This window comes from Vulpes lagopus, chromosome 17 (genome assembly GCF_018345385.1).
Source record: "Vulpes lagopus strain Blue_001 chromosome 17, ASM1834538v1, whole genome shotgun sequence".
Classification (NCBI taxonomy): Eukaryota; Metazoa; Chordata; class Mammalia; order Carnivora; family Canidae; genus Vulpes; species Vulpes lagopus.
This window is the reverse complement of record NC_054840.1, coordinates 25,862,618-25,889,836: the sequence shown is the minus strand read 5'-3', so window position 1 is coordinate 25,889,836 and position 27,219 is coordinate 25,862,618. Positions and strand designations below refer to the sequence as shown.

At 39.0% G+C, this 27,219-nt stretch overlaps 1 protein-coding gene across 1 annotated transcript in view; it reads right to left on the bottom strand.

The window, feature by feature from the left end:
* The window catches only part of MCF2L2 (MCF.2 cell line derived transforming sequence-like 2), a 183,353-nt gene that overhangs the window by 59,774 nt on the left and 96,360 nt on the right, over positions 1–27,219 (bottom strand). The window contains exons 6-10 of the mRNA XM_041731529.1: positions 19,246–19,362; positions 13,880–14,029; positions 6,310–6,434; positions 4,828–4,942; positions 4,230–4,349 (exon numbers count right to left, since the gene is read on the bottom strand). Of these exons, the coding sequence (XP_041587463.1) occupies positions 4,230–4,349; positions 4,828–4,942; positions 6,310–6,434; positions 13,880–14,029; positions 19,246–19,362 (627 nt within the window). The remainder of the gene's footprint in view (positions 1–4,229; positions 4,350–4,827; positions 4,943–6,309; positions 6,435–13,879; positions 14,030–19,245; positions 19,363–27,219) is intronic.

Genomic DNA, 27,219 nt, shown 5'->3' with positions numbered 1-27,219 from the left:
AACTCAGAAGCCACACTGGATGGCTGGAAGATCACTCAACTGATCACTCATTCAGGGTACTAATAATAGCTTCCAGGTTCTGACTATTACCCTCTAGTCCTTATGAAATCTTTACCTCATTTCATCTTCACAGGAAGTAGGGAACAATTAATATCAGTTTTACAGATGAAGGGATGTGTTCAGAAAGGCTAAGAAACTGGACTAAGGGCACATAGCTGGTAGTTGTTAAAGTGGAGATTTGAATCCAGTTCTGTCTGGCTCTAAAGCCTGTGTCTTGTCACCTTTCAGCCCCTTGGCCTCCTTGCATGTGCTATAAATGATGGCTGCACAGCCATGACTATCAAATCCTTCAGGCACCTGCAAAGAACTTTACTGTAAAACCTTCAAATTGCAGCTTCTTAGTCTTCAGCTTCTGCTGAAGAAAATCAGGTGACAAAACCACCAAAGTCAAAGAGAAATAATGAGAAAGAAATGGCTGAAATCTGGCGCTCGGATCACAAGCCGGCCTGGCATCTTTCAGATGCTGAAAATTCCAGAAGGTTGGATAATCAAGTTGCAACACGTAATTCAGAAATCCTTATTTATTGTAATAACAGCTTATTTTTCCCCAGAATCTACTGCTATGACAGATGAAAGATGCAAGTGTCTACTGTGAAAGAAAACGATGAGGAAGGGTGATGCTCTGTGTCAAGGAACCCAGAATGAACCTACAGATAATGGCATAGGAATGGAATGCACATGTGGGGAAGTGAGGCCAGATGAAACAAGAAAGGCAGAAAGTTAATGGTTGTGGAAACTGAGCATGCACATGGGAGTTCATTGTACTAGTTGATCTACTTTTTGTGTGTGTCTAAAACTTTCCATTAAAAAAAAAAAAGGCGGGGATCCCTGGGTGGCGCAACGGTTTGGCGCCTGCCTTTGGCCCAGGGCGCGATCCTAGAGACCCGGGATCGAATCCCACGTCGGGCTCCCAGTGCATGGAGCCTGCTTCTCCCTCTGCCTGTGTCTCTGCCTCTCTCTCTCTCTCTCTCTCTCTCTCTCTCTGTGACTATCATAAATAAATAAAAATTAAAAAAAAAAAAGGCATACCCCTCCTACTAGATTACATCCTTGGGAGGTTAATGATCTGGGTTCCAAGCCTTCTTGGACATATGCTGTAACTGCTGGCTCCTGGGCTTGTGGGGAGAGGTCAAGAGTAAAATCAGGTTGGTTCCTCTGCCTGTTCCTTATCTGCTCTCTACTGACCCATCACCAAGGGCCCTAGCTAGCATGTCTTACAGCCAAATCCCAACAGCAAAGTCTGCTTTTAAAGAATAAGAGTGGGGGCTGAAACCATCACTATTTCTCAGAATTAGAAATGAGAAGATTGTTAAAACAAAAGATTGTTAAACTAGGGCTGCCTGGATGGTTCAATCAGTTGAGCATTCCATTCCTGACTTCAGCTCAGGTCATGATCTTGAGGTTGTGGAGCCTGCTTGGGATTTTCTAAATAAATAAAAAAAATAAAAATATAAATAAAATATAAATATAAATATAAATAAATAAATTGCTAGACCATCAAACCAGAACAAGATAAAAAAACAGGCTCAATTAGCATGCAGAAATCTGGTTAGTGAGGTGACTCAGAGGTTACCCATGAGGATGATAACACTATACAGAATAAGGAAGTTGGCAACAACCCAGATATCAATGAGTGGCTATGCTGGGAGGAAAGGTGACCCCTGAATGCTGAGTGAAGGACAAACCCAAGCAGGTTTTGGTGGACTCTAAACAGATATCCTTTAACACTTTACAGGACAAATGGAAAGATTGGCCAAGCCTTTAAAATCATCTGAAGAAATACTGCCTTTTAGAAATCTGAGAGAAAACATGTTAAAAAGGTCCTGCTTATGATAGGATAGTTTGTTTGGTTCATCTAAAGGCAGGGAAATATATCTACTGCATCCTTTAGAAAATAAATTAAAAAAAGGGTGGATAAATAAAGGCACCGGATGGGTAAAACTAATATGCCTGGGCTCTGCAGGTCATCTGCTGTGAGTCAGTCTGCCTAGTTCAGGTACTTTGCCTATGAAAGATCAACCATGGGTTCACAAAGCATTCCTGTATCCCTTGACCATAGGTTTCTCCCCTAGCTCTGGTCAGCAATCTTTAAAGTATGTACCAAAGATCTCAAGTCCAAGGAGGTGGGCAGAAGAGAGAAAGTGGATGCAGATCCAGCCACACTATTTAATTTTTTTTTTTTAAGATTTATTCATTTATTTGAAAAAGAGAGAGAGAGTGCACACACACATGTGCTAGTGGGGGGGGGGGAGGGGCAGAGGAAGAGAGAGAATCTCAAGCAGATTCTGTGCTGAATGCAAAGCCTGACATGGGGCTCATTCCCACAAACCTGAGATCATGACCTGAGCCAAAACTAAGCGTTAGACAATCAACTGAACCACCTAGGTGCCCCTCAGCCACACTATTTAAAAGCCAACCCAGACTTCCTTCCAACAGGGTCTACTGAAAATAAAATCCAGTCCTCACTACCACCCCTCCCACCTTGTTCCTTCCTGGCTCATTATGTTTCAGACATATTCCTTGAACTCACCAACCTCATTCTTGCCTCAAGAGTTTCACATTTTTAGCTTCTCTGCCTTGTATGCTATTCCCTAAATCTTTTCATGGCTATCCAGAGCTCAGATCAAAGGTCACCTTCTCGGAGCTGAAGTAGTACCCTCAGTCAGTCTCTCTTATACCCTGTTATTTTCTTCATACCTCTTGTTGCTATCTGCTATTATTAGTTATTTGATTACTTTTTACTCATCTCTTTGTCCAGTAGAATGTAAACTGTATGAGAGCAGAGTTTTAACTGTCTGGCTTGCCACCATATCCACAGAATGTAGCACAAGGAATACCTGGTGATGAATGAACACCTTCCTGGAAGGTCAGTAGCTACTTTCATTCATATGTATGCCACGACCATACTTTTCAAACCCCAAAAATAAGGACTGGGCTTGATGAGGCTTTTTCCCTAATACATGAATGTACATAAGTGAAAATACATAGTATCTATATTTAATAAGTATTTCTCTTGGGAAAAAACCCTAAAATTACATAAAATTGGTACTGTCTTAGAGAATCTGAGACACATAGTCATCAGAAACATGTAAATCAATTTTTTTCATTGTTTGATAAATGTTTCTGATTATTCATGCCTATAGCACCAAAAAGTTTAGTTGTCAAATTATCACTGGTAACAGAAGGAGGGCTCATAGGGAAGGATGGGATTCCTGAGTGAGAGTCTGGGCGCATCTCTAGTTCAGAATCTACAACTGATACATCTTAGGATCACAGTGAACCTGGCTTACATTTGTTATTTCTCTTTTGGGTGGGTGTGGGAGAGATATATCTCTAACTGTAATATACACGTCGATCACCTAGGGATCTCATTAAAACGCAGATTCTAATTCTGAGAGGGGGCCTGAGATTCCATATTTTTAACAAGCTCTTAACTCAAGTGACATCTATACACTGGTCAAAGGATCACACTTTGAGAAGCAAATCTCTAATACTACAAAATTACCACATGGGAAATATGCATATAGATAAGCTCAGAAAGGAAGTGCTAATCATTAAGGACTTGGTCCCCAAGAGACAAAAATACAGAGAATCTAATTTGAGAATAGCAAAAAGGAATTTCTCTAGAAAGAGAGGACTCAGCTTTCTTAAATTGTAATAACCCAAATTTGTAAGGACTTAAAATAGAATGACTGGCGTGCAGATCTGATAAACTGTCTCATTCTGTTATGAAAGTTGTGAAACACATATTCTTTTACAGGTTTGATTCTGAAAACTCTTGGGGCATGAGAAAGGAGAAAGCTTCACCAACTGTGTGGTGCAGCAGAACTAATGTTGACCCATTTACCCCTTTTAACCATTCTGCTTGTCATAAAATTAGCCCATATTTTTTCTGGTTTCCCCTTTTCACATTTCCTCTCCTTACCACCAACCCCCACCCCCATATCCTGCTGGTAGATAATGTGTCCACTGTGACGTTTTCTCCTGCTGCTTTTGTACCAGACGGCAAGTCTACTGGAAACTTCACCCCAGCTGGGGTGACAGCGAAGACTGAAAAGGCAGGATTTGGGCATGGTTGTGTCCGTCAGCCGCCTTCCAACAAGGAGTGGCATGATCTGTCATTATACACAGCAACTTCCTTCCCAGTCTATAAAAACCAAGAAACAAACCTGGCCTTTTTCTTCCAGTTTTTTGTGTTCCTTAAGTATTTGCTCCACACGAATCACACTGTCTCCAATGTCTGTAAACTCCGCTTGCTCTGCCAACAAATTGTCCAGGGCAAGCTTAACCTATAAGACACATTAAAACATCCAGAAATAAGCCACGAGCACCTCTCTGGAGATAGGTTTGTATCCTCTAAGAAAACTTGAAAATCCAAAAAGGATTCAGGACTTTTATGTATCTATATATACACTTTTCTTTACAGCTCATAAGCTTTTATATTAAGCTCAGGGCAGGGGTAGAGAGGGGAGTATGGTGCTGAGACACACGGAGATGAAACAGTAAAGCTACATTCACAGATTATCAATCAAAAAGGAAGAGAAACCAGGCAAGAAATATCATGTGTGCCAACAGGAAAATGGGATTCTAGAACACTGCTACCCCACTAAAAAAGGAAGAAGAGGATGATCAATGAGGAAACAAGGGTATAAGGAGGGAGCTGGATTAGGGAGAAGAGGGACACTCAATATCTAGAATTCAAGGGGGAAGAGAGAACCAGAAGTCACTGAACCACGAAAGGAAGCTCTATTCAATAAGAAATAACACCTCACAAAAATTGTGCTCAAAGTGTTGTAGTTGTAGGCATTGGTTAAGCTTTGAGTGATGCTCAGACCAAAACTGATTAAAGGCTTTTTCTGTCTCATCCAACTGAAGTAATAACCTGTCAAGAAAGAAAGAAAATTACATTGTGGTTAGTGTTTATTTCCATAGGAGTGCATATAGGCTTACGTAGACAACCCCTATGTTTCCAGTCAGTGTTATGAACTGTGTGAATCTCCTTTTTACACAAGTCTCTGTCACCAATGACTTTCTCACAGTTCAGCTCACTCCCACATTTTCCATCTTTTAATCAGGACACCCTCTGTACTAGGCAGAAACTTCACTTTGGATATAGCTGCCATGCTCTGAAATGTGCCACCAGGCAACCTTACCTTTGTGCCTTTTGTTTTCTACCTGAGATGACAGGTGTGTAAAGCATAGCACTTAACCAAACTGTTATTTGGAAATAAAGATAAATACATACTACTATCTCTTTTGAAATCCTGGGGTGAGAGTATGGCACAAAAGGAAGGAAAAGCATTTTCATAAAAACATCTCTGTAGACAGATACCATCTTTTTGCCTTTGTTGTCTCAAATACTATTCTTTTTTTATTCTATTTTTAACTTTTTTTATTAACTTATTTTTATTTAAAATCAATTAATTAACATATAGTGTATTATTCGTTTCAGAGGTAAAGTTCAGTGATGCATCAGTCTTTTTTTATTTTAAGATTTTATTTATTTATTCACGTGCACGAGAGAGAGGGGCAGAGATACAGGCAGAGGGAGAAGCAGGCTCCATGCGGGGAGCCCGACGAGGGACTCGATCCCAGGTCTCCAGGATCACACCCCGGGCTGAAGGCGGCACCAAACCACTGAGCCACCCAGGCTGCCCATGCATCAGTCTTATATAACACCCAGTGCTCATTACATCATGTGCCCTCCTTAATGTCCATCACCCAGTTACCCCATCCCCCCACCCTTACCCCCTCCAGTGACCCTCAGTTTGTTTCCTATGATTAAGAGCTCTTGTGGTTTGTCTCCCTCTACAATTTCAGCTTATTTTACTTTTCCTTCCCTTCCCCTACGATCCTCTGTTTTGCTCCTTAAATTCCACATATGAGTGAAATGATATAATAGTTGTCTTTCTCTGATTGGCTTATTTCACTTAGCATAGTATCCTCTAATCCCATTGACATTGTTACAAATGGCAAGATTTCATTTTTTTTGATGGCTGAGTAGTAGTCCATTGTTATATATACCACATCTTCTCTAGCCATTCATCTGTCAATGGACATCTGGTCTCTTTCCATAGTTTGGCTGTTGTGAACATGGCTGCCATAAACATTGGGGTGCAAGTGTCCCTTTAGATAACTACTCAAATATTATTCTTTCTTGACTCCACTAAAACCCAGTAGTAGTTGTAGCAATTGTTCTTGGTTGTTTCAGATCATGGAGTTCTACATATTCTCTTATCTCTCACTCACCTTTCAATGGTAGCTACATTCTCTAGTTCATTGGGATTGAGTTTGCTGGTGGGACTTTTGGTTGCTGGTTCTTGAATACACGACAGCAATGTGGTCCCTTGCTTTCCAAGTAATTTCAGCTCATCCTAGAGAAAGGAAAACATAGTTTGTCTTAGAAGAAATTTAAAGAAGCAAATTCTTGGTAGATTTGAGGTGAGGAGAATGGCATATGAAGTATATCTTTCATTTAGGAAATTAAATGCTAAAGAAGTCGAGTTGCAGCTTTTAAAAATTAATTAACTATATTTTTGGTTTTTTATTTTAATTCCACTGTAGTTTACATAAAGTGTTATATTAGTTTCAACTGTACAATATAGTGATTCAACAGTTCTATATATATTACTCAGTGCTCATGATGATAAATGTACTATTTCTCCCATCTCCCATCCACTTCCCCTCTGTTAGCTATCTGTTTGTTCTCTGTAATTAAGAGTTTGTTTTTTGGTTTGTCTCTTTTTTTCTTTTTTCTGTTTCTTAAGTTCCACACATAAGTGAAATCACACGGTACTTGTCTTTCTCTGACTGACTTATTTCTCTTAGCATTATACCCTATAGATCCATCCATGCTGTTCCTTTTTATGGCTGAGTAATATTTCATTATATATATATATACACCATATCTTCCTTTTTAAGTTTTTTTTTAAATTATTCATTTATTTGAGAGAGAGAGAGAGAGCATACACAAGCTGGGGAAGAGGTAGAAAAAGTTTAGGGAAAAGCAGACTCCTGGGATCATAACCCAAGTTGAAGACAGATACTTAATTGACTGAGCCAGCCAGGAGCCCCACACCACGTCTTCTTTATCCATTCGTCTATCAATGGACACTTGGGCTGCTTCCATAATTAGGCTATTGTAAATAATGCTGCAATAAACATAAGCGTGCATATATCTTTTTGAATTAGTGTTTTTGTTTTCTTTGGGTAAATGCCCAGAAGTGCTATTACTGGATCATATGATTATTAACTTATTTTTAACAGGTGATACTTATACATGATACAAAATCCAAAATATACAAAAGGATACATATTGGAAAAAGTAAGTTCTTTTGCCCCCTGCCCATCAAACTTTCCTCTCCAAAGCAACAACTGTTAAATTCTGTGTGTATCTCAAGCTGCTGTTATATATTTAAAGCAAAAGTAATAAATCTCAATAATTTTTAATTATAACTTAATTATTTATATTAATTTATTAATTAATAATTTTAAGTTTATTAACATATTAATAAAATCTGGTTCTAATCCAAGGCAGTGACCAGAAGAAAGTGACAGATACTGAATAGTAAGTGCTAGACACTCACATATAATAATAATGTAATAGTTGCTAGTTGACTAGGAAAAAAACTTCATCTAGTCTCAGTTGACACCTGCCTCTCCTATCTGCCCACAAAATGTGGACCTTGTTCAATTATTGAAGTTTAGTGGAAATGGCCAACAACTTCAGTTTGACATGGAAAAAGTCATACATCCAAGGCAACTCTGTTTTGCCCCTTTTACATGGGAGGTGGGGCTTTGAGAAGATGTCAGGTTATATCCTGCCAAATCCAACAGTTCAAATCTTCTAATGACACCACACAAGTCATCTCTCTCAATGCTGAGAGTTAACCACAAAGCAAGCCAAAGGGGTGGAGCTTGGCAGGAAATTCTGCTCCTGGGAGTTGGGGGGTTTGGTGCGTGGGTCACACAGGATGCTGGTTAGTATGCCCTGAGCATTAGAATAGGCCCATAGTTCCAAAACAATATCCTCTATGCACATGAACTGTGAATCTCTCCTCCAGGCCTGGCCACCTCAGCCTTCACACAGTATCGAGTTCATTCCCTCTGGGAGGAGTTTTATATTTCTCCATCTTGTTCACACACAAGTACTGGCCCACTCACACTGATACCTTTGCTCCTTATCTCCTGTCTCGCTCTAGTATTCATCTATCTCCTTGCAGGCTTTTGCTGTCCACACCCAGCCTCAAACTTTCCCTGGATTTGGTGGATGATAAATTTGACTTCTCTGATCTGGCCCACATTCTCTGGACACCCCTTGTGGCTCTGTCTACTCCAGGTAATGCCCCAAGTCAGCCTCTTGTTGGTACTCTTGCCTGGGAACTAGACACATCCCTTTCTTTCCACTCTCAGGTAGCAACCTTTATTTCTGCTTATCTCACCAATTCTCATTAAATATTTGTAGGTTAGATGAATTAATAATAGTCTAAAAGAAATTAGGTTGCAGATGATTAAGAACAAATAAGATATGATGGGTGGTAGAGTTGAAGCATTCATTAGCAAGTACTCTCACCTTGCACTCTTCCTACATTCTAAAAAGGGTCTTGGATTTTCTCACTCAGTTTTTTAAATGTCCTTGAGATTCCAGCATTCCAGCAGGACTCTGGCATTACCATTATTAGACTTTATATATATTTAGTGTGTGTATGATATAAAGTTAGGAGGAAGGCTGGAGGGGCCAGAGAAGAAGACTTTTAGAAGGGGGATGAGCACTGGGTATTATACTATATGTTGGCAAATCAAACTTCAATAAAAAAACATATATATATAGATATTTTATGCATTTATATTACCAAATATACATATATATATATTACAAAAAATAAAAACTAAGTGACAAGAAAAAAAAAGAAAGGGAAGCTCGGGAGAGAGATATACTAAAAGAACTGCAGAGTATGAGGAAATGTGTGAGGAAGGGTGGATCTGAGTAAGTGATGTCATTCACTGTGTATCCCCTTCTACCAAACACATACAAGGAAAACTCATACTTGGTTACTGCTTTGGGACTAGGCAATATATGGTCAGCTTCAGCAGGGTTACAAAAATCTGCCATAAACACACAGGGAAAGATCGAGAACTATGGTACTTGAAAAGTGAAAAGATAAGTTGCCCAGGCCAAAAATGGAGTTTGCCCTTGTCCATAGTAGTAACAATTCAGAATATTTAATAACTGTTTAGAGCAGGCACTGACCAATCAGCACAGATGTCAGTGCCAAAGCAGTCCTGAGGCCAACTGTGGTCCATGTGTTAACCCCTTTAGTGGCCAGAATCATGAGGAGGTTTCATGGGTCCTAAGAAATGGGCCAGGGGGGTAAAGTCGGGCACTCAAAGAACATAAATATTTAACAACTGGGATGGCTGTCCCCACATGTACTCATCATTACAGTTCCATTATTATGGAAACAAGCAGTTGGTTCAGAAGACCCACTTAATAGGGCAAGCAGATTGGTTCAGGCTCAAGAGAATTTAAATTTCCGGGTGGAATTCTTTCCTACGACAGTGGTAAGATGAATGTAGACATTCATTCATTCATTCATTCATTCATTCATTCTTCATTCACTCACTCAAAACATTTATAAAGCACTACTATCCATGCCAAGTGCTGTGTTCAGCTATGTCATAGGCTGAGGGGTGGAGGTGGGGTAGGAAGTTAAAGGATGAATCAAAGCCTAGAGATTATATGAATGACTAATGTTTTAGACTCTTACTTCGCTTTTATTACTTATTCCACTTCTGCCACTACAAGTTAGCTCTTCATGCTTTTTCTTGTTACAATGCTGACTAACGAATTCCAGAAGCTAACCTTTAAAATGCGAGTCTTCATAATTGAGAAAAAAAGAAGTCTTCAAAGAGATGAGATACTCCTTTCCCCGGCAGCTAATGAGAGAGACCTTCTTGTGGTATAAAATTAGTGCAAAATGCTGATTTGTTAAGGTATTAACACTGAAAGCATTCATAAGAATACCAATTTTGTCTTTCTGTACAAAATCAAGACCTTTATGTCTATCCATTCCTAACTTATATTCCCTGCAAGTAGAGTTAAAACAAAAACTCCTCAGACTATAAAATTATTTCTAGGGCCTACAAAAAATAACTTATCATTCTGATTACCTTCTTGATTATTTGTAACCCTGAAAATACTGATAGAATTGTCATCTCTGAATACAAAATTGAGTAACTACTGAGTGAAACAAATACTGAATACTAAACAAAATTCATATTTGTAGAAGAGTGCTTTACACTGGCACTCAAAGGACCACTGGCACTTTGCTTCTGCATGATGAGAAAAAGCCTTTGGCTCTGTTAAATTTTTATTTTAACAACAATAAAATATGAGAGTCTTACACTATTTAAACGAACACATGGTAAAGTATCTTAGTTGACTTAAGCATCTGAGAGCCAAAGGCCAAGACCCTGGAGTTTCTGGCCTAAGACTGTCAAAGAGGTGAGAATCACCTCCTTTGGGACTCAAGAGGGAGACTGCCTGCCTCTGTAAACTGCTTCCAAAACCAGCATAGAATTAGGCAAAAGGAAGAGCTGTTTTTCTAAGAAAGTCTGCAGGGCCATCATAAACAGTCAGAAAAGCACATATCTCTATAGGGTTCATGGTTATTTTATTGTTGTGTTAGGCCCAAAAGTCTTTTTCTTTTTTTTAAATTGAGATATTGGGCAGCCCCGGTGGCCCAGCGGTTTGGCGCCACCTTCAGCCTGGGGTGTGATCCTGGAGACCCAGGATGGAGTCCCGTGTCAGGCTCCCTGCATGGAGCCTGCTTCTCTCCCTGTGTCTCTGCCTCTCTCTATATATCTCTTCTGTCATGAATAAATAAATAAAATCTTTTAAAAAAATAAAAAATAAAATAAAAAATTGAGATATCATTCATAGTTCATACTACAAAATTCACCTTTTTAATGCATATGATTTTAAATTTTCTCCCCTAGAACATTTTCATCAGTCAAAAACAAATCCCATACCTATTATCAGTTACTCTCCATTTCTCCCTCTTCTCTGCCCCTGGCAACCACTAATCTACCCACTTTTTCTTCAGATTTACCTATTCTAACATCTCATGTAAGTGGAACCACACAATATATGGTTTTTCATGTCAGCTTCTTTCACTTTGCATACTTATTTCAAAGTTTATACATATTACAGCATGTATCAATCAGTATTTCCTTTCCATGGCTGAGTAATATTCCATTGTGTGGATATACCACATTTTGTTTATTCGTTCATCAGTTGATGGACATGTGGGTTGTTTTCACTTTTTGGGTGTTATGAATAACACTGCCACAAACATTTATGTGTAACTTTTAATATGAAACATGTTTTCAAATCTCCTTTGCATACACATATAAGGAGAATTTCTGGTAACTATTTTTAACTTTTTGAGGACCTACCAGTCTATGTTCCCAAAAGTGATGTATGAGGGTTCCAATTTCTTCACATCCTCACCAATACTTGTTATTGTCCACCTTTCTAATTAGAGCCACTCTAGTGGATATACCACTGTGGTTTTGATTTGTATTTCCCTAATGACGAATTATGTTGTACATGTCTTCATGTACTTAATAACCACTTATATATCTTCTGTGAAGACATGTCTGTTCAATCCTTTGCCCATTTTTCAGTTGGGTTATTTGTCTTTTTATAAATGTTGAATTTAAGAATTGTTTATATATTCTGGATACTAAACCCTTATCAAACACATGATTTATAGATATTTTCTTCCATTCTACAGGTTGTCTTTTCACCTTCTTTATAGGGTTCTTTGAAACACAAAAGTTCTCAATTTTGATGATGTCCAATTTATTTTCTTTAGGTGTCTGTGCTTTTTTTAAAGAAACCATTGCCTAATGTAAGGTCATGAGAATTTACATCCATATTTTCTCCTAAGAGTTTTATAATTTTAGAACTTACATTTAGTCCCTTGATCAATTTTGAGTTAATTTTGTATATGATGCAAGATAAACATCCAATATTTCCTTCTTTTCCTTTTTTTTAAAATTTTTATTTATTTATGATAGTCACAGAGAGAGAGAGAGGCAGAGACACAGGCGGAGGAAGAAGTAGGCTCCATGAACCGGGAGCCCGATGTGGGATTCGATCCTGGGTCTCCAGGATCGCGCCCTGGGCCAAAGGCAGGCGCCAAACCGCTGCGCCACCCAGGGATCCCATTTCCTTCTTTTCCATGTAGATATCCAGTTGTCATATGGCATAAAAAGCTTAAGCAGGTTTTTGTTCCCACAAAGAGAAAATATCCCTAATCATTTTGGGTATTGAATTGTTTTACTGTCAGCGCTCAGGCTAGAAGAGGATTTCAGGGAACCTGCTTCTGGGAAAATCTATAGAAGTCCATAGGAACTTCAGTGAATTTCCTCTCTGTACAGACAGGGTCCTAGTGGCAGCAGGGTATGTGTCACCATACTGTTCGTAAAGTGAGACATGGCCTATAGCCTGTCCAAGTTACTTTTCCTCAGGAAATGGAAGCTCTCATTGGAGAACAATCCATATGCAGAAGAGCCTGGGACACCTGCATGCACATCTTCGGAACTTAGATGCTCTGAGTTTCCATCCATGTGGAAAAAGCATACACGGGAACAAGACGGGTGTGCTAAGTTGTGTGTGTTTGTCAAGCTCGTCAGAAACATTTCTAGGGAAAATTTCTAGGATGCTTTCAGTTTTCCCAGTTTCAAAACAGATCTTTTAATTATTCAGAGTAATGTAAAAAGTACATTTTGAACTCTTTTTGGATATCAAGCTCCTTAAAAAGAGAATTTAACAGTGTTCCCTGATATATGGAAGAATTAATTTGCCTTAACTACTAGACTCTGAGACTCCCCTAACTCAACTATGTGTTCCTCAAGTTTACATTCTTTTCATTTGTTCTCCTGACATGTAGTGGTAGGTGGTCAATAAATGTTGACTAAATAAACAAATCACCCACCTAGCAAAATATTTTTGTAAATTTTGGGCCACAGATAAAAGAGGTCAGCTCTTGCCAAGCTCCATGCAGCAATATACATGTAACACTAAGATGTCTCAACCTTCTAATCCTCCGTTTGCTGCCCTATGGAGTTCTCATCTTCTGTGAAATAATGGATTTGGTGCATGTACTTCTGGAGGCAGAAAAGAGCTGACGCCCATCCTACAAGCCCCACGAAGACTTCCCTTTACTGCATGATCTAAAAGAATCTGCCAACCTCCGTTCTTAGCAGGTTCTGACATGCTTTTATGAAGTTAATAGGTGCCTCTCCTTAAACTCAGTTCAGAGCACCTTCCATGTCTTCTTTCTCAAATTACTCCCCAAATAAAAAGACACATCCCTGAGAAAGTGAAGCAACATGTCAGCTTAGTTTGCCCCAAAACTTTACAACAGCCTCAGGAAAATCTATGCCTCCAAAGCCAACTCCCACCCTTCCTTCCCTCACTGCAGTTTTATCCATTATATCTTGCTGTGCCCTCAGCAGATCATAGGAGTGCTGCCTTTGAAATGATGCTCAAACACGTATCTTATGAGCACAAAGGTGGAATGAGCTTCCCTTTATGGGGCTGCTTCTCACAGGTCTTAATTACAATCCTTTTACATTCACCAACCAGGCTCAAGAGGCTTTTTTCTCTTCACAGACTGCCTATCTAGAAGGTTTAGGATGATCATTTGCTGCCAAGTCACTGGAGAAGGAGGAAGAAGAGGGCTTAACTTTGAATTCTGCCCCTGGCTCTCTTCAAGAGGCTGGCCTGTGAAAGACCACAACTACTCACCTGCAGCTTGTCCTGCTGCCTTGTGTGGGACATGAGGAGGTCTTCCGTGGACAGCACACCTGTGGGCAGCTCTGTTGTGGTTAGGCAGGCCCCAAACATCTGAAGCATCTGGGCAGTGGTCTTCAATGTCATGGCAAAATTTTCAATGGCCTGGAAAGTCAGATAATCATAACAATGAGGAGAGCTTAACATTCACCAATATGCTCTGAATAGAAGGATAGTAGCTACCATTTCCCAAGTACCTGCAATGGGCCATGCATTATCCTGGTGCTATACATTTGTCTATCATCTCAATAATCCGATTGGAAGGTATTGTATCTCCATTTTATAGTAGAAGGAAATGAAGCTCCTACAGGTCAATTGCCCAAGATCATGTAATTAATTGGGCAGTAAGAAAGGAAAGAAGGGTTCAACCAAAGTCACCAAGTTTGGGAAGCAAGTTTGACCCAGAGGAAGAAGATGAATATAGTGATTAGGTCACTAGTGACCTTTCAGTGAGTTACTTTTGTCACATGTGATGAGAGTTTGGGGACCTCTGCCTCTCACTCCTTTATAAAAATTTACCTTCCACTAAGGACTCTGTTCTACCATTAAATGAATACCTACTAACTAATGAGTAACTTCACAGCTAACATTCCAGATGAGATATCTGCATTTAGCAGAATGCATTTTAGCAGTAAACATATGTCCTAACCTTGAAAAAGTCATGCTTATTGTTATCAGTAGATTTAGTTGAAGGCAAGTAGCTTTTCAGAATTCTACAAGTCATTCTAGTAAACCAGACTGGCTCTACCATGCCCATTTCCCTCTGTTCTCAAGACAATTTTGCCCTCAAAGGGTGAACACAATTCATCTCTGTCCCCCCCACCCCCAGCAAATGGTACTATGCCTGTCACACAGTAGGTAGCCCCATAAACAGCTGCTAGATGGATAACTGGTAGTTGCAAAGAGGCCCAATCTAATTTTCATTTGGGAAAAAATTACCTCTGTTCTTACATCATCAGAGAACATTTCTGAAAACCCAAGTGTGCATCATAAAGAATGTGCCAGATGTGGGGCAGCCCTTTGCTATAATAGAGGCCAGAGCTGAGGCTGGCATAATAAAGGCTTCCAGAGCATGACACACCTCCCCCTACGTTCTGAACCCAAAGTCTTTCTCCATCAGTCATTTTTTTAAGTAAACTCTATCGCGAATGTGGGGCTCAAACTCAAGACTCCGAGATCTAGAGTCACATGTTCTACCGACTGAGCCAGCCAGGTACCCCTACCATCAACCCTGTTCATACTTATATTGCTGTAGGTGGGATCTCCTCTATTAGCACAAGTATTTATACAGCTGCAGTCTTGAACATCACAGTACTTTTGGTGTGGAAAGTCAGACTAACTTTTATAAGAATCTTTTTTTCAAGCACATCAAAGTGTTATAACTTTTACATAATCTGATATCTGTATACAATACTCTTTCAATTTCTTGAACCAATAGCCTCTACTGAATAACATAAAAATCCAACCTATCAGAGGACTTATAATAAGAAAATATGAGATACAGTACTTTGCTTTATATGCATTACCTCTTATAATGCATCTCAGTTAGGTTACTATTATCACCACATTCTATATAGATGAGAAAACTGAGGCATATTAAGGTTAAGTAATTTCCCCAAAGCCATATAAAAAAATAAGTGGCAGATCTGGGATTAAACTCAGGACCAGCACTCTTAAGCACTATACTATACCACCTCTTGGCAATAAAAATAAATTGAACAAAACTACATTTAAAATCAGATCAACAAAAGATCTTGGCTTTGACAGCCTTAAGACTTGAATTAAAGTCCAGATTCTAACTGTGTGATCTTGCATAAACCAGGTATTGTTCTAAGTCCTAGCATCTCTATTTGAAAAATGGGAATTATGATTGCTCTGTTTTTGCAGGGTTTTTTCAAGGATCAAAGGAATAGCAAACCTGAAAGGACTTGGGCACAGTAGAGTACCTTACAAGTGTAATGATAATACCAGCATCAACTCTGAGAATCAAATGTGAGGCCTGCAGATATTGACCTGGAGATAGAGGAAAGCCAGAGGTTTCCTATGGAGAGTTCTATTAACAAATTAACTTGATTCCAGGTATCTGATTAGCAAACAATCACCCTGGAAATGGTACAGAGGACCTGACGCTGATAGAGTAATGGAAAAGTGCTGAGCCTTTGTCTTGGCTCTGCCACTACTCAACCATATAACCTTGGATAAGTCACTTCTTTACTTTGAAGGTCAGTTTCCTCATCTGTAAAATAAGGTAATTGAAATAAATCATCTTTAAGGTTCTTTTCAGTTCTAATGCGTCTCAAAGATTTGACATCCAGAAAGTACACTACTATCCAAAAAAGGATCTATATATATTATATATGTAATATATATGTATATATTATAGTTCTAATTATATATGTATATATATAAAATATATACATAAAATGTGCAAAAGGCATATAAAAAATACCTCTGATGTTTGAATACTAGTTGTATTTTTTTTTTTAATTTTTATTTATTTATGATAGTCACAGAGAGAGAGAGAGAGGCAGAGACATAGGCGGAGGGAGAAGCAGGCTCCATGCACCGGGAGCCCGACGTGGGATTCGATCCCGGGTCTCCAGGATCGCGCCCTGGGCCAAAGGCAGGCGCCAAACCACTGCGCCACCCAGGGATCCCTAGTTGTATTTTTTAAAGCTTATTATAATATGTTTAATACATGCACAAATACAAACCACGGACATGAACGAGGCCTGGGGTAGGAAGGTATATGCCCACGTCTGCTTATGCCATGTTTTTAAATAATCTATGTTCATGGCTTCAGTCTTCTTTACCTCCCTCAGTTCTTAGAGAACTATTCTTGTCTTTGATGTCAAGGTGCATTTGTTTTATCTCTTTATTCATTTGCTGCAAATGTGTGTTATTTCAAGAAAGATCTGAGGCAACTTGAAAAACATTAATAACATAATAAAACAAAGGATTGATAGAAAAGTCAGAGCCAAAGGGAGACCTAGCTAGCCCAATAAAGCTGGCAGGACAGTAAATTCTTTTGATTATTAAAGTAATGTAATAATATCCTAGGAAGTGAAGAAATAAAGGCTGGAAACATTCCAGTTCCATTTCTCACACAGTTTAATGAAATTGCAAGGACAACCCTGACTACACTTACTTGTGTAAGATATTCTACATAAGCTTCCCTCCATATCTTTTCTATTCAGGTCTAGTGAGAATCATGTGATTATGAAGAACTTCACCATTCCTTTTTTCATTCCCAAGATTTCTCTTGAAATCACTGTTATTGCAATAAAACTGATAAGAAGTTCAAAGAGTTCTTGCCCAGGTTGTAGGTCTTCCTCTAGGTTTTGGGAAGGGTTATATCTTCCTTCGAATTACATGGCATACAAAGAAGTGAGGGAAGGATCAGAATCTGTAGCTTTGAAATAAATGCACTGTTGCTAGAAATCTATTTTTGTTTAGTTCTTAAATTTCCTTTTTTTAAGAAAAATCACAAAATTTTACACTTTAAGAGAGAGTGAATTCTTCTACCTAATTAAATGTCATTCAGGTGTTTATTGGTAAATGTTGAGCAACATGTTTCTAAAGTGACCCAATACAGAGAGAGGGGCACTGACACCACAAGTTTCACCAGGTGGTAAAGGGAGCTTCTGACTTGGCTCAGAAAACCTAGTCTTTTTGAGGATCTAGGGACTAAGAGAGTGGGGAAAGGGGAGTGACAACTTTATACAGAAACATTTTATCATTTGAGTTTCAATCCCACTTTTCCTTCCATATTATTGACCCTTCTAGTTTAACAGAATAACCATTACTATAAGTGAGTAGAGAGAAGTAAAATACTACATGTCAGATGCTTTCACACACATTACACCACTTAGTTTCACATCCACTCTCAGGTAGCTTCTGTTAGACTGAGGTTTCTTGTCATTGGCTCTATTGACAGTTGGGCTGGACAATTCTTTGTTGTGGTGGGCTGTCTCATGCATAAGGTGCTTAGCAGATTCCTGGCTCCTACCCGCTAGATGCCAGTAACACTCCTCCTCTCAAGTTATGACTATAAAAAAAAAATGCCTGTCCCAGGGCACCTGCATGGCTCAGTTGATGAAGCATTTGCCTTTGGCTCAGGTCATGATCCCAGAATCCTGGGATCAAGCCCCATGTTGGACTCTCTGCTCAGTGGAGAACCTGCTTCTCCCTCTCCCTCTGCAGCTCTCCCTGCTTGTTCTCTCTCCCTCTCTCTCTTAAATAAATAAATAAATAAATAAAATCTTAAAAAAAAAAAAAAAAAGTGGAGCTCTGGAGTCAAACTTGCCTCGGTAAGGAGAACAGGATTTTAGCAGATAGTGATGAACGGGAAAGCTGGTCCAGGCTGATGAAACAGCATGAGTACAAAAAGGCACTGTGACAGGCAAGCTTAGGAATATTGGGGAAAAGGTGAGTACACAGGTTGACTGTGGAGAGGTTCCACCAGGGAGAGTCCTGGTAACAGTGCACAGCTTCAGGGGTAGGAACAAGGCTATGTCTTCACTTTCAGGCAGAGGAATCACTGAACTTTGTTACACAGCATTTATCACAGTTATAATTTGGCACTGTGTGATTATTTGATTAATGTCTGCCTTCCCCACTGTCTGTAAGGTCCAATGAGCACAGGCACTGAATTTCTATCTGCTCACCTCTGTAACCCCAGCACTGGTTGATGGCCTACTACATAACAGATGTTCAATACACATTCTGGAAATTAACAGGTGCTTATGTGCTTGCTCACTCTCTGTCAAAGAAATAAATAAAATATTTTCTTTTTAAATGTCTAAAATTGCCTCCAGCTGAAAACCACTGTTAGTTCCATTTTAATAGGGGAGAAAACAAGTTGAAAGATGTTTAATAATTGACCCAAGATCAGACAATAAGTAATAGTGACCATATTCAAACGCAACTACTTCTAACTTGGTGGGTTTCAATCTTTCTGTACATTAGAATCATCTGGGGAATTGTGTGGAATGCTAATATCTGAGGCTCAACCTTGATCAAGTAAATTAATTTCTCTGACTTATAGTAGGGTGCCGTATGTTGAAAACTCCCCAGGTGTATCCTAAATCAAGTGCCCCCAAACCCCCATGCCAGATGATGAGGTGAGGTGTGGGGAGACAACAGGACATGCCCTAGCCTCCTCCCCTCCACCACATTTTTCCCCAACCTGTGGCTTAGAAAACCCAACCTTCCCAATGTTTGGTAGTCATGGGCAACGACTGCCCAAGAGTTGATCTTTAACTGTCTCTTCTGGAAAACAAAGAGAGATCATATAAAGAGCAGGTTAAGCTGGTACTCACAGTTCGATGATTTATCCACTGACTGTGGCGGTATTCCAAAGTTCCCCCTAAATCCTCTGTCAGTTGGTTTTTGTCAATGTAGCCGTGAAGGTCAGATGCAGAGTTTAACATAATGATCTATAGGCAAAAAAAATCAGTGTGTTCCTCACAGATAATTAAATAGCTCATCTAAATTCTATTGTTATTTAAATAGCATTGAACTTCGCAGGATCAGGAATTCATATGTAGAGTTACTACATCCAGCAGAGAAAGTTTTATACTCCTTTGGCATTTTCCTCCTTTAAGCAAGGAGTACCAAAGATTGCATAGTCCGTGACAAAATGGTCACATGGTTCAGGGAACACAGTTCTAAGCTACCTACAAGTCTGGTCTTACTTTAGGTGAATTTTTGGCTAAAGTTCCCAAGCTAAAGTATACTCTTCAGCCACCAAAATCAAGTGCTATATTGAGACCTAAAAATATGCAATGAGAAGCCCAATAAGGGGTAGGCTGGTGAACACCAAAATAAAATTAGAATATGGGGACCTACTGAGAAGTGTGTATTAAAAAGATATACTACTGGGGGCAGCCCCGGTGGCTCAGCAGTTTAGCGCTGCCTTCAGCCCAGGGCCTAATCCTGTAGACTTGGGATGGAGTCGCACATCGGGCTCCCTGCATGGAGCCTGCTTCTCCCTCTGCCTGTGTCTCTGTCTCTCTCTCTCTCTGTGTGTCTCTCATGAATAAATACATTTTTAAAAATCTTAAAAAAAAAAAAAAAAAGATTTACTACACTGATGTTGATGTGCCCCAGATTCATCCTGCATGGAGGACATTTGGAGATAATAGGGAGTAGATTTTTATAAATTAACAATCTGGCTGATGAACAAGCCCATGCTGATCAGCCGATCCAACTAGGCACCCTAAAAGTTTGGGAATTTTTAAAAATTACATTTATAACATGAGAAAAAGTGGAAAGAAACCAAACCTGAATTAATCTATGCCTTTCCCTGCTAAAAAATTTTAAACCACTTTTGGGAATTCCAAAAAGATTTTTAGTCTTTCTAAAATTAGAAATTACAGGACACAAAACAAGAAATTGCCAATATATTTTGCTTTTTGAAATATTAATTGCTATGGTAACACTTGGAGTTTTTTGGGTTTTGGGTTTTTTTAAGATTTTATTTATTTATTCATAGAGACAGAGAGAAGGCAGTGCTAAACCCTAAGCTGAAGGCAGTGCTAAACCGCTAAGTCACCAGGGCTGTGTGGAGTTTTTAAAAAAATACCAATGTGGAACATCTTATTAGGCAGAAGTAACTCTACCACACAACCTAGAATTTTAAAAAACACATTCTGCCAGGCTGTACATCTTCTGTTCCATGTAACTGAAAAGGAGAGGGACGCATGTGTTCCATGCTTGCCAGGACTCTGCCTTGTCATCTTTAGCTGAGTGGACCAAGAGAAATTTTAAATTGGAAGCTAAAAATGAAAAAAAAAAAAAACCATAATTAAAAATGGGCAAAGAGGACTTCTGAAAAATGGTGGAGTAGGAGGACCCTGAGCGCTCTCAGCCCACAGACATACCTAGGTAAGAGCCATGTCAGTGCCGCTAACTCAGAAAACACAAAGGCCAGCAGAACAGACTTTCCACAGTTGATAGAGAGGAGGCCACACAGAAAGAGGTGGGGGGAGCAGAGATGCAATTAGGAACCAAACTCCCAGGGAGACATAACCACCAACAGCAGGGACACCACAAGCAGGAGAAGGGAGAGGAAGAGACCCCACACCAGGCACCTGGAGCACAGGGGACCTGCACTGGGAAGGCAAGTCCCATAACATTTGGCTTTAAAAACCAACGGGTCTTCTTAACTTTGTGACTTTTTACAATCAGTAGGGCTTAACTCTAGGTACTTTAAAAATCAGCAGGCTTAGCTCTGAGACATACAGAGGGCAACAGGAAACAGAACTCCCATTCTTAAGGAGCCAGCATAACAAACAATTGAGCCGAGATACAGTATAGAAGCAACAGTCTGAAGGCATCAGGGGTATATGGGAAGGAGATTTAGTTACTAATCTCAGAACCTGCATTAGAGGGGCAGGGATCTTTAGGTGACTTCTCCTAGAACAAAGCCCTATCAGGTGCCATCTCACCAGCCCCCCCACCCCGACTCCAGCCTAGATAACCAGACACCTGTGGATACCAGTTCAAACACTCTCTCATAGCTTGCTAAAACCACACACCCCACTTCTGCATTCTCCTGCAAGTCCACCTCATCCACCTCACCCCACTCTTCAGATGTCCCTCCCAAGTGGCTCCTGCTAAAACACATCCAGCAAGCAACCCCAGCAGGGACCAGTGCCACTCCAAAGTAATTACTGCCCTGGGGAGAGAAGAAGATAACCATACACATTAGTGTGACTAGTCCCAGCAGATTGTCTAACTGCCAGCCCCATCCAACAAGGCTCTCAGGGGAGAGCACCCTGCAGTTCAGTACCACTGCAGCCCTGGCAGATGGGCTGAGGTAGGCATATGAGGGCTGGCATCATCCAACTACAAGCCTACAGTGGGCCCCAGACCAGCCCTTTAACAGCACAGAGAACAAACTGCCTTATGCACCCACGACAGGCAAAGTCGGCCATTGCAGCCAACTGGACTGAAGGCAAACAAGGCTTAGCCACACCAGTAAGACACACACAACCCACAAAGGAGACACCCCTAAAGCACCTGGTTCAGGTAAACATAGGGCACTATGCTACAGGGCACCATAGGACCTCTTCTTCATAAGGCTGCTACTTTCAAGAGGATAAGACAGAACTGATTTTCCAAATACATAGAAATAGACACAGAGAGTCTGACAAAATAGATAGGATTATGCCCCAAATGAGAGAATAGGACAAAAACTACAGTTAAAAAAGTTAAATGAGGGGCACCTGGGTGGCTCAGTCAGTTAAGTATCCAACTCTTAATTCCAGTGTAGGTCATGATCTCAGAGTCCTGAGATCAAGCCCCACATCAGGCTCCACACTCAGCGGAGTCTGCTTAAGGATTCTGTCCTCCTCCTTTCTGCCCCTACCCTCACTCATGTGCACATGTGCTCTCTTTTTCTCTCTAAAATAAATATTTTTTAAAAGAGTTAAATGAAACAGATAAGTAATATGCTTAATAAAGAATTCAAAATGATGGTCATAAAGACACTCACTGGACTTGAGAAAACAATGGAGGATCTCACTGAGACCTTTAACAAAGAGATAGAAAATATTAAAAAGAACCTATCAGAGATGAAGAACTCAATAACTGAAATTAAAAATGCACTAGAGAGTATCAATAGCAAATTAGAGAAGGCAGAAGAACAGATCAGTGATTTGAAATACAGAGTAATAAAAAGCAACCATGAAGGGATCCCTGGGTGGCGCAGCGGTTTAGTGCCTGCCTTTGGCCCAGGGCACGATCCTGGAGACCCGGGATCGAATCCCACGTCGGGCTCCCGGTGCATGGAGCCTGCTTCTCCCTCTGCCTGTGTCTCTGCCTCTCTCTCTCTCTCTCTGTGACTATCATAAATAAATAAAAAAAAAATTAAAAAAAAAAAAAAAAGCAACCATGCTCTCTGCTTTGGGTAGCCGGGCCCAAGGAGGGGAAAAAAAAAGAAGGCAATCAAGCTTACTAACAAAAAGTAAGAAGAATAATAAAAGCTAAGATTAGCTTAAGGAAACTCAGTGACATCATCAAGCATAATAATATTAGCATTAAAGGGATCCCAGAAGAAAAAAAGAGAGAAAAGGAGGCATAGAATTACTTAAATAATAGCTAAAAACTCCCCAAATCTGAGAAAGGAGTCAGAAACCCACATCTAAGAGGCACAGAGAGCCCCCAACAAATCAACCCATGGAGGTCCATGCCAAGACAGATAGTAATTAAAATGGCAAAAAGTAGTGATAGAGAATTTTTAAAACAGCGAGAGAAAAGAAAATAGTTACATACAAGGGAAACTCTGTGTGTGTTTTTTCAGCAGAAATTCTGCAGGCCAGAAGAGAGTAGCATGATATATTCAAAGTGCTTAAAGAAAAAAATGCCTATGAACAAGAATACTCCATCCAACAAGATTACTATTCAGAATAGAGGGAAAGATAGAGTTTCTCAGACAAATAAAAGGTAAAGGAATTCATCACCACTAAAACAGCCCTACAAGAAACCATGAAGGGAATTATTTGAATGGAAAGAAAAGGCCATAATCAGGAGCAAGAGAATTATGAAAGGAAAAAATTTCAAAACTAAATGCAGACATAATAAAAAGTAGTAGATGAGGGGTGCCTGGTTGTCTTAGTTGGAAGAGCATGCAGCTCTTGACCTCAAGGTTATGAGTGTGAGTCCCACATTGGATGTAGAGATAACTTAAATAAATAAGCTTTAAAAAAAGTAGTAGATGAATCACTTACAAAACCATATGGAGGTTAAAGCACAAAAGCAGTAAAATCAATTATATCTACAGAAATCAGTCAAAAGATTCACAAAATTAAAAAAAAAGATTCACAAAATTAAAGGATGTAAAGTATGACATCATATACAAAAAATATGGAGGGTGGGGGAGTAAAAATTTACTGATCTTAGAATGGGTTCAAACTTAAGTGACTAACAACTTAATATAGACTGCTCTATGCATCAGATGTTACATATGAACCCAATGATAACCACACAAACATACATACTCAAAAACGTATAATAGATACACAAAAAACAAAAAGAAAGGAATCCAAGAATATCATTAAAGAAACTCATTAAACCATAAGGGAAGAGAATAAGAGAAGAAGAAAGGAGCAGAGAAGAACTACAAAAACAACTGGAAAATACATAACAAAAAGGCAGTAAGTATGTATCTATCAATAATTACTTTGAATATACTTTGAATCAAAAGACATAGGGTGACTAAATGGATAAAAGAGCAAAACCTATCTATACACTACCTAGAAGGCTCATTTCAGAACTAAAAACATATACAGATTGAAAGTGGAAAATGGAAAAACATTTACCATGCGAATGACAGTGAAAAGAAAGCTGGGACACCAATACTTATATCAGACAAAATAGACTTTAAAACAGACTGTAAGGGGATCCCTGGGTGGCTCAGCGGTTTAGCGCCTGCCTTTGGCCCAGGCGCGATCCTGGAGTCCCGGGATCGAGTCCCACGTCAAGCTCCCGGCATGGAGCCTGCTTCTCCCTCCTCCTGTATCTCTCTGCCTCTCTCTCTCTCTCTCTCTCTCTCTTCTATAGTGAATAAATAAATAAATAAGTCTTTAAAAAAATAAAAATAAAACAGACTGTAATAAGAGACAAAGAAGGACACTACATAATGATAAAGGGTATAATCCAACAAGAGGATATAACAATTATAAATGTTTATGTACCCAACATGGAAGCACCTAAATACATAAGGTAACTATTAATAGACATGAAGGAAGAAATCAATAGTAATACAATAATAGTAGGGGACATTAACACCCCACTTACATTAATGGTTAGGTCATCCAGACAGAAAATCAACAAGGAAACAATGACTTTGAATGACACAAGGGACCAAATGGACCTAACAAATATATTCAGAACATTCTATCCTAAAACAGCAGAATGTATTCTTTTCAAATGCATATGGAACATTCTCCAGAATAGATCACATGTTAGCCACAAAACAAGTCTTAATAAATTCAAAAAGACTGAAATCATATCGTGCATCTTTTCTGATAATGATATGAAACTAGAAATCAACCACAAGAAAAAATTTAGAAAAACCATAAATACACATAGGCTAACAAACATGCTACTGAACAATGAATGGGTCAACCAAGAAACCAAAGAGAAAAAAAAAATACCCACCCTGGAGACAAATGAAAATGAAAGCACAATAGTCCAGATCTTTCTGATGCAGATCTTCTATGAAAGAAGATTAGAGTAATACAGGCCTAGCTCAGGAAGCAAAAAAAGTCTTAAACAAACCTAACGTTGCACTAAAGGAGCTAGAAAAAGAAGAATAAACAAAGCCTACAGTCAGTAGAAGAAAGGAAATAATGACAAGAGTGAAATAAATGAAACAAAAAACAGTGAAAGAAATAATGAAATGATGAGTGGCTCTTTGAAAAGATAAACAAAATTATGAAATTTTTAGCCAGACTCAGGGCACCTGGCTAGCTCAGTCAGAAGAACAGCTGATTCATGATCTCTGGGTTGAGTTCAAGCCCCACAATGGATACAGAGATTACCAAAAAATAAAAATAAATAAACTTAAAAAAGAAACTTTTAGCCAGACTCATCAAAGACAGAGAGAGAGAGAGAACTCAAGTAAAATGAGAAATGGAGGAGAAATAACAACCAATACCAAAGAAATACAAAAGGTTATAAGAGAATATTATGAAAAATCATATGCCAAAAATTGGAAAACCTAGAAAAAAGCAAATACATTTCTAGAAACATCTAACCTGCCAAAACTGAATCAGGAAGAAATAGGAATTTTGAATAGACCAATTACTAGCAATGAATTGAATCCCAACAAACAAAAGTCCAGAACAAATGGCTTCACAGGTGAATTCTATCAAATATTTAAAGAAGAGGTAAGGTAATACCTATTCATCTTAAACTATTCCAAAAAACAAAAGAGGAAGGAACACTTCCAAATTCATTCTATGAGGCCACCATTGCTACCCTGATATCAAAACCAGATAAGACATTACAAAAAAAGAAAAACTACAGAACATATCTCTGGTGAACACAAATGCAAACATCCCCCCAAAAAACATTAGCAAATTGAATCCAACAATATATTTTAAAAAGTCATTCCCCACGATCAAGTGGGATTTATTCTGGGGTGCAAAGGTGGTTCAACAATCCCAAATCGATCAACGTGATACATCACATCAATAAGAGAAAAGATTAAAGCCATATAATCACTTCAATAGATGCAGAAAAAGTGTTTGACAAAGTACAACATTCATTCATGATAAAAACTCTTAGCAATGTGGGTTTAGAAGGAACATATCTGAACATAAGAAGGCCATATATGAAAAACCCACGGCTAACATCATACTCAATGGGGAAAAACTGACAGCTTTTCCTCTAAGATCAGCAGCAAGACAAAGATGTCCACTCTCACTACTTTTACACAACATTGTACTGGAAGTCCTAGCTACAATAATCAGACAAGAAAAAGAAATAAGAGGTATCCAAATTGGTAAGGAAGAAGTACAACCATCACTATCTGCAGATGCCATGATACTATATATAGAAAACCCTAAAGTCACCACCAAAAAACTACTAGAACTGATAAATGAATTCAATTAAAATCACAGGATACAAAATCAATACACAAAACCTGTTGCATTTCTACATGCTAACAGTGAAGTAGCAGAAAGAAAAATTAAGAAAACAATCACATTTACAACTGCACCAAAACAATAAAATATCTAAGAAAAAAACTTAACCAAGAAGGTGAAAGACCTATTCTCTGAAAACTATAAAACACTGATGAAAGAAAATGAAGAAGACACAAACAAATGGGAAGATATTCCATGCTCATGGATTGGAAGAACCAGTATTATTAAAATGTCCATACTACCCAAAGCAATCCACACATTTAATGCAACCTCTATCAAAATACCAATAGCATTTTTCACAGAAATAGAACAAATAATCCTAAAATTTGTACAGTACCACAATATACCCCGAATAGTCAGAGCAATCTTGAGACAGAAGAACAAAGTCAGAGCTATCACAATCCCAGATTTCAAGATACAGTACAAGGCTTTAGTAATCAAAACAGTACGGTACTGCCACAAAAATGGACACACAGATCAACAGAACAGACAGTCCAGAAATAAATCCAGGATTATATAGTCAGTCAATCCATGATAAACGGGGCAAGAATATACAATGGGGGGGAAGCCCCTCAACAAAGGGTGCTGAGAAAACTGGACAGCCACATGCAAAAGAATGAAGCTGGGCCACTTTCTTAC